Source organism: Teleopsis dalmanni, chromosome 2 (genome assembly GCF_002237135.1).
Source record: "Teleopsis dalmanni isolate 2A chromosome 2, ASM223713v2, whole genome shotgun sequence".
NCBI lineage: Eukaryota > Metazoa > Arthropoda > Insecta > Diptera > Diopsidae > Teleopsis > Teleopsis dalmanni.
In genome coordinates, this window is record NC_051847.1 from 203,929,918 (window position 1) to 203,937,515 (window position 7,598).

Below are 7,598 nucleotides of genomic sequence, written 5' to 3' on the forward strand. Positions count from 1 at the left end.
AGTAAACTATAAATTTACATAAAAATAAAAAATTTATGTAAAGCTGGTATCGTCATTTATATGGAATGCTTAAAACATGTTTAAGCCGAAATAAAAATGAAATGTGCATTCACAACTCCAAACATTTAATGCCTACTTGCCTTACCCTTGTTTTTCCTAAATTATGCCCATTACAATCCCTGTGCGAACAGAAGTGTCGCTTAATGCTCATTAAAATTGTTGTGCTTAGTCCTCTGGAGTGCCATAAGTGGAAAGTAGAAAATTGTTCATAGAAATTCTACGTCTCTAATGTGACTGACCTATTTAGAGCTGTTTCAGTTATGGCACTTGTTTTGGCAAAGACGACAAGTTTTGTTGGTGTCTAAACAAAAACTGCGCAATATAAAAGAAAGTGGCCTTTTTTGCTCTGTTTTTAATAAACATGAAAGTTTTTCATTTTGTCAAAGAAAATGAAAACACTTTAAAAACATTTTCCTCAAACTAGGAAAATATGGTATTAACATTGTAGTTAATTACAGCGTCCCAAATGCTTGCACATTTAAACGCGGGCCACTTTTCGCTATTAAATGACATTTTAATTGTCTTTTTCTACTGTTTGTCATAACACAATTTATATAACTGTGAAATTATATACAATATCATCTATATTATGTATTCATATATTTATGTTATATTAATTTAATTTTCATCCAATTAATGTGTTAAAATTTCAAGTAAACAAAGGCTTTAAACAACTTTAGGTTTCGGTTTATTATTACCGACGATCCTTGTGGATCCACGTAGGCCCATTTGTGTTAAAGTATTATAGAAAACTTTCTATTCTTATAATTTTTTGTTTCTGTTTTTTTTAAATTTTTATTATTTAGAGTCATTTGTGCTACAACTAATTTTCCTAACCAAGGAGAAGATATTTAGCCTTATCGATATGTCAATTATATCCTTCTATGAGGAGTTTTTAATATAAGTGCCAGGAACTCATGCGTCAGTTTGTTTCTTTTAAAAGAATGTGTGTAAAACCCCTGTCGAATAGAGTGGATGTTCTGTGAACTCAGATAATTGCATGACATGAGATAAGCATATTTAGCACAGAGTTTTTAGATTACTTTTATCAATTATCGCTATGTTGTAAATACATTGCAGAAACTGCAGGATGTAGGAATTCCTTGGTTGGAAGAAATTTATGGGGCTTGATTTGGATTCACTTAGTTGGTCATTAGGGCTATTTTCATAGTCAAGGTATAAAAACTCATAAGTCCGCCAAAAATTACAGACTTTGCCTGACTTCTTTCTTATTTAAAACATAATTCTTTTGGTCAATAATGCATAGGAACCTACGCAGACAAAGTTCGCATTCCTTTTAATATTTATTTAAGATGGCGTGGAAACATGTAGAAAAAAGGTACAATCCTGCAATTTGTCTGTGATTGTTTAGTTTTGGCAACCAGAATGATCTAATTTTTAAGAAAGAAATTATTTGACAGTATGTCGGACTGTTCTTCGGTAGAAATGAAATATCTACTAAATTTCTCAAATTCAACGCGAGGAATGTGATGGTAAAATGAAGAATTATCACTAATTATAGGATGTGAAGGATATCTGCTAACTTGACGCTGCTTCTAATTAACAATCTAACACATATGTTTTTACATATTCGTAACAGTTTCATTGGAGCGCTACTAGATAAACAGAAGTTCTGGTAGCGAGCAAATTTATGTTCTGGAGCTATTTGACATGAATAATTAAATCATCAAAATCGCTCACTAATAGTAAGATGATATAGCAGAGATTCTAAAAATTTGCAGTTTTATTGTATTTAATAGATGAATATGTAAAACTCAGCACTACTAGATAAACACAAGTTCTGGTAGCGAGCAAATTTTTGTTCTGGAGTTTTTTGATATCAATAATTAAATCATCGAAGTCGCTCACCACTAGTAAGATGATATAGCAGAGATTCTAAAAGTATTCGGTTTTATTGTATTTAATAGATGAATATATATGTAAAACGGAGCGCTACTAGATAAACAGAAGTTCTGGTAGCGAGCATATTTTTGTTCTGGAGCTGTTTGATATCAATAATTAAATCATCGAAGTCGCTCACTACTAGTAAGAAGATGATGTAGCAGATATTCTAAAAATTTGCTGTTTTTAACAAGTGCTACATTTTTATAAATTTATGGATTAACTAGAAAGGAACATCTAAGTAATAAAAGAAATAACCCCTTACTTAGGGGAATATATAAGACATTATGATTAGAACGCTTATGACTAGTACATATTTAATAACATCAAAACATAATAATAACCAATTAGAGGACCAGAAATATAGAATACACTAAAGGGTATTGAACAATATATTTAATTAGAACTTTATCAGAGCAGTGAATTGTTGGAGTATCTGATCTAAAATATTATGTTCTCTCTTAGTGCAAGTGGATTTACTCCAATCGTAATTATAAAAAAGTTTACTGATCTATAATTATACGAATGATGTATAAATTTTTATTTTCTCACAAGTTAATGAAGTACGGAAGTACGTATTTAATTGTTCTCTTGAAATTATGAATATAAAAGCACTGTAATTAAATTTGAAAATACTTAAAAATTTTGCATTCTTTTTACAAAAATATCGCTATAATTTTTATTATTAAGTATGCATATTTAACACAAGTTAAACATGCTTTATTGCACTTAACACCTCATTACTAAACTTCCCATCAATTATGGCCTTAAAATTTAACCGCCATCAGTTGATGCCACATTACAAGTGCCAACGCCAAGTACGTATCTTAAATAATGTTAATAACCCTTTAAATTGTACTTTGAATTATAAGCTTTACTTAATTTTTACTAATAATAAACACAAACGCCAACTGTGCACTCATAGGCTGCCTGGGCAATGCAGCCTATACAGCCTATGCAGCGTTACTGTATCAAGTCATTAAATTACGAGAACATTAATTTAGTTTAGCTGCAACAGCAGCAATAGCATTAGTACCCAGAAATTTTACAAGCCTCCATATACGACCTCCATATATAACAGCATCTGTACATATACGTTGTAATTACATGGAATATGTACTTAGATATGTTGATATGTCCGTGCATGCATTCAACCATTGAGTCGACCTTCCGTTCGTCTCTATTGCTACTTCATTGCAGTTTAGTGGGCAGATTGCAGATGAAAGCGTAAGTCAGGGAGCAGATTGCATAAAAACAAAGTCATAGGGTTTTTACGCCACAGACCAATGTCTCGAGACCAGAGCGTATAAATTTTAAGAGGGCAGCGGCGACTCTGGTTCCTGGTGCTGACGTTGATAGACGTTTACGATGCATATTGAAAGCAGTCATTCCTAAACAGGAAACTGTATTCTCATTTTTTTTATTTTTTTTTTTAAATAAATTAAGTGTTGTGTGCTGCATTGCTGTTGCTGAATTTGTTGTTGTTATTGTAGTTGTCTTACGTTCTGCTGCTGCTTTCATAAGCGCATAATGCACTTTGCGTATCTTTAGCTGCTCTTTTGTTTTGGCATATCTTTTGTTTTATATCTCTTTTTATAAATTTATACTACTCTGGCAGGCAGTCAGCAAACAGCAAATAGCAAGCAGCAGCAAGTTTATCTGCAGCTTCAATGTGCAGTGTGCAGTGTGCATTGCCAGTGGCGGAATATGTGTATTGAATTCATAATTGGCAACATTACTCTGGAGTTTGACTGCTGTCGCCCTCATGGCGTTCGTATGCCCAAGTGCATTTATCATTGCATTTTATAATTCAATTTTTTCCTCTTTTCATATAAGTTTTCCTTATCTGAGTGAGTCTATGGAAATGTTAATAGCTACTTCGTTTCTGTTGCATGGCACGTAGTATTGACATATTTGTGCTCGTGCTCCCTTCAAGGTGGAACGTTTGTTTAGCTATGGCATTCATGATTTCTATTAATAGCGGAACTATTTAATATTGGACTTTTCCAAAATACTGCATCTGTTTTACAATATTTTTAAATAGGTTTTGGTAAAAAAACTATCAGTGTCATTATCAAATTGAAATTATAGAAACTTTTCTATTTTAATATTTTAAATGAAGTTCGTTTGTTAATTAAATGCTTTTTTAAACAATGAATCATAAAGCGATAAAGATATATGCACTTATATAAATGATAAAAAAAACGTTAATATTAAATCATGATTTATCAGACAGTTTTCATTATGAACTTTAAACACAGTCAATAAAGTTTACTCACTTTAAAAACAATGATGATTTCATTGAAAAAAATCTGAAGTAAATAACATAAAATATTGTTTAATTTAATAGGAAATATAAATTGCATACAGCCGGTATAGTAAGAACACTGTAAAATCTTTAACTTCTCTAGTCTTTTATGTTTTTAGTTGGTGTAAAGAGTTGTTGTACTAAAGGTCTATTTACACCCTTCCACACCATATAGGGATACCTATTATCAATTACTGCCAAAGAGAGAGTCAGACAAGGAAGAGGAAAAGAGAAGAGAAGGACTAGCCCTAGAAGGTATACGTATAGCAGGCATATGTGAGAATGAAAACGATTTCTCAAAACGATAAAGTGGGTTTGCGAGTAACTGTATTCAAATTTTCTTTAAAACTTCTTTGTGGTATCACAATGGGCCCTCGTGCAGAACATAAATAAGCCTATTATGTTTTTAAATGTCTAACATATCCTTTTCACAAATTAGTATATAAGCGTCACAAAATATATATACAGTAACCAAACAAATGATTAATAGAACACGAACTTTGTGCTTTGTATAATTAGTATTTTAGATGAGTTTTTATATATAAAAAAAGTTAGTAATTAAAACAGACATAATTTGATATTTATTAAATCGATTTCGCAATTGTATTATATAAATGAAATAAATTTGCATTATTTCTATTATAATCTGTTATGATTATTCATTAGTTTCTCAACTGGACTTCGTTTATAAAGAGGGGATTATACAATTCTGGCTTCTGCAAATGTGGACGTAAAGCTTCTACTTATTTTATCTGCTCATATGTTACGATTATATAAAAAATGATCCAGAGCGTCAATCTGGCTTTCAAGCAATATTTTTAGGTCCTGATTTGTCAATGTTAGCTTGAGAGATATTACCCTGTATTAACACATTAATTGTCAAAAGTCGAAGTCTATTATTGTTCCTTCTAATAACAATACATATAAATGTGAAACATCTTATGTTTCTATGCATATCTATGTATAAATTTTATAAATATTAATATTAACTTTATTTTTTTTTATAGCTATCCATAACTGGCATGGTGATGTTCGCTACGGTATACCACTTGATGTTGGCGATTCTGTTGAAATTCTGGAAGAATGTGGGAAATGGTATCGAGGTACATCCCCACGTAGATCGCGTGCAGTTGGGCTTTTTCCTAAAACTTACATACACATAAAAGATCTTACAAAAATCGATCCTGTAGTAGCAGAATGTACACAAGTCTTACGGGAATGGTCTGAAATATGGAAAAAGTTGTATGTGGTAAGTATTGTGATTTATTTTTTACTATTGAAGATTATCCCGATAGAATGTAATTCGATGTCTTCTTTTAGGATCGAGAAGCATACAAATTTCAAACGCTGCGAAAAGTAATGCTTTCTATTCTGGAAAGTCGTAGAGAATTACTGGGTGCAACATTAACACAGGATCAGACTTTAGAATTGCAAATGATGGTTGTGTCAAAAATTGATTGGGGAAATCGGTAAGTGAAAAAGAAATATTTACTATTTTTATTTATATATATATATTTTATTTATATGTATAGAATATTTTTAAAAAAGTTTTCTTTTAAAATCACAAACTTTTGTTATAAACAAATTCCTAAATATTAACTTAATTAATATTAAATTTAAAATTTTTATATCGGTACAATTTGCGTTTCCTGCTTATATAAAATTATAATTAAGCTTGAATTTTAATGAAATGAATATATTGGAATGTTAATATAATGTCACAAAAAGCACGTATTATTTTATGAAAGCAATTCAAGAAAAAAGTCTTTTCGTATCTTGAGTTAGATATTAATTATCATAACTTTTTTATTTTGATATATTTTATTTATTTTTTTTAAATATATTTTTTTCAAGAAATAAATTAAAATTAATAAAAGATGATTGTAAAATAAAATCACTTAAAAAACTTTTATTAAATTATTTATTTAATTTATTTATATTCATATTGTTGCTATAAAAAAATGTGCATACTTTTTGATATAGTATTTTGTTTTTTTTTTTTAATCATTTTTCATAAAAAAATAAATTTAAATTAATAAAAGAAAATTGTAAAACGATTTCACTTGAAAAACTTTAATTAAAATATTTATTTAATATATTTATATTCATATTTTTGCTAAAGAAATATGTATACTTTTAGTCAGGTTGAATAGTGAATATGTATGTCAGGGCATATAGCGATTATGGGTCCGTTGACCTATGGGTCAGGTTGAACTATCTCTAAGCACTATTAAAACAAAATTGTATTCTTAAATAAATTTTGAATTTTGATTCAGAATTTATTCTAATTTGCTGGGTATAATTTTGACGTAGTTTATTTAAAATACAACCAAAGAAATTAAAAAATCAAGTCCACGCATTCTTTATTTTTTGCTTTATATCCGGATGACAATACAACGGTCCAATTCTTAAGTATGCACTTTGCCAATTTAAAAACCAGCTTTTCTATATATCTGTCTATTATCCACCCGGAATTTTCTGAATTATTAAATTCTAACTTTATGTAATAATTTTTACATATTTAAAAACTTTGCATAAAATATTATAATATTATTTAAAAGTTTTTCAATCAAAATCATTATGTGTTATATATTGAATAAATAGTAAATAGCTTTTTTGTTAATCTTGAAATAATAATTTTATTTTACCTTTAAAATGATTGTATCAAATATCTTTAAATACTTTTACATTAACTGCCATAGTATTCTAGAATCAAATATCTTTAAATACCTTTATATTAACTGCCATAGTATTATAGAAGTTATCTTTAGGTTATAAATCATCAATTTACGAAAAGAACTTTTTTCTTCAAAGAATAATTTAAAGTAAATAAAATATATATATCGATTTCCTAATATAAATTCGTTATTAAACTGTTAACATATAGTTAAAATTAAAATATTTAAATTGTGTCCAAATTTCACTAGCAATGTCAATAAGATTTATTTAAATACAATAAAATTTATTAAATAAAAATTATATCGCAATATTTTTTGCTAACACTTTTAAAAAAGTTTATATAAAAAATTACAGTCTTAAGTAAATATTATAAGCTTTATATATATAGAAGTTTAATTTTTATATATAATAAAATTACAAAAATACATTTCATAAGTGATTAAGGAAAATATAATTTCTTTTTATAAATATATATTTTTTGTATGTAGTTAATTTTTAATAATTAATATAATTAAATAAGTTCAATTTAAATTTTTTCTGCATAGTTATAACATTTTTTTAAATTTTTTTATTTCAATTTCAGAAAATTTTTTTTATAAGTTTTGCACAGCTGTCGTATTTATTTATACAATATTTTATCATATACAAA

The 7,598-nt window shown here is 28.1% G+C and overlaps 2 protein-coding genes across 2 annotated transcripts in view; one reads left to right on the top strand and one right to left on the bottom strand.

The window, feature by feature from the left end:
• Positions 1 to 5,743, top strand: part of LOC119676603 (dedicator of cytokinesis protein 3-like) — a 6,265-nt gene extending 522 nt beyond the window's left edge. The window contains exons 2-3 of the mRNA XM_038087848.1: positions 5,278 to 5,519; positions 5,591 to 5,743. Of these exons, the coding sequence (XP_037943776.1) occupies positions 5,278 to 5,519; positions 5,591 to 5,743 (395 nt within the window). The remainder of the gene's footprint in view (positions 1 to 5,277; positions 5,520 to 5,590) is intronic.
• A 987-nt stretch (positions 5,744 to 6,730) lies between these two features.
• LOC119676604 (dedicator of cytokinesis protein 3-like) overlaps positions 6,731 to 7,598 on the bottom strand; it is a 42,099-nt gene continuing 41,231 nt past the window's right edge. Inside the window, exon 12 of the mRNA XM_038087849.1 lies at positions 6,731 to 6,748. Within this exon, the coding sequence (XP_037943777.1) occupies positions 6,731 to 6,748 (18 nt within the window). The remainder of the gene's footprint in view (positions 6,749 to 7,598) is intronic.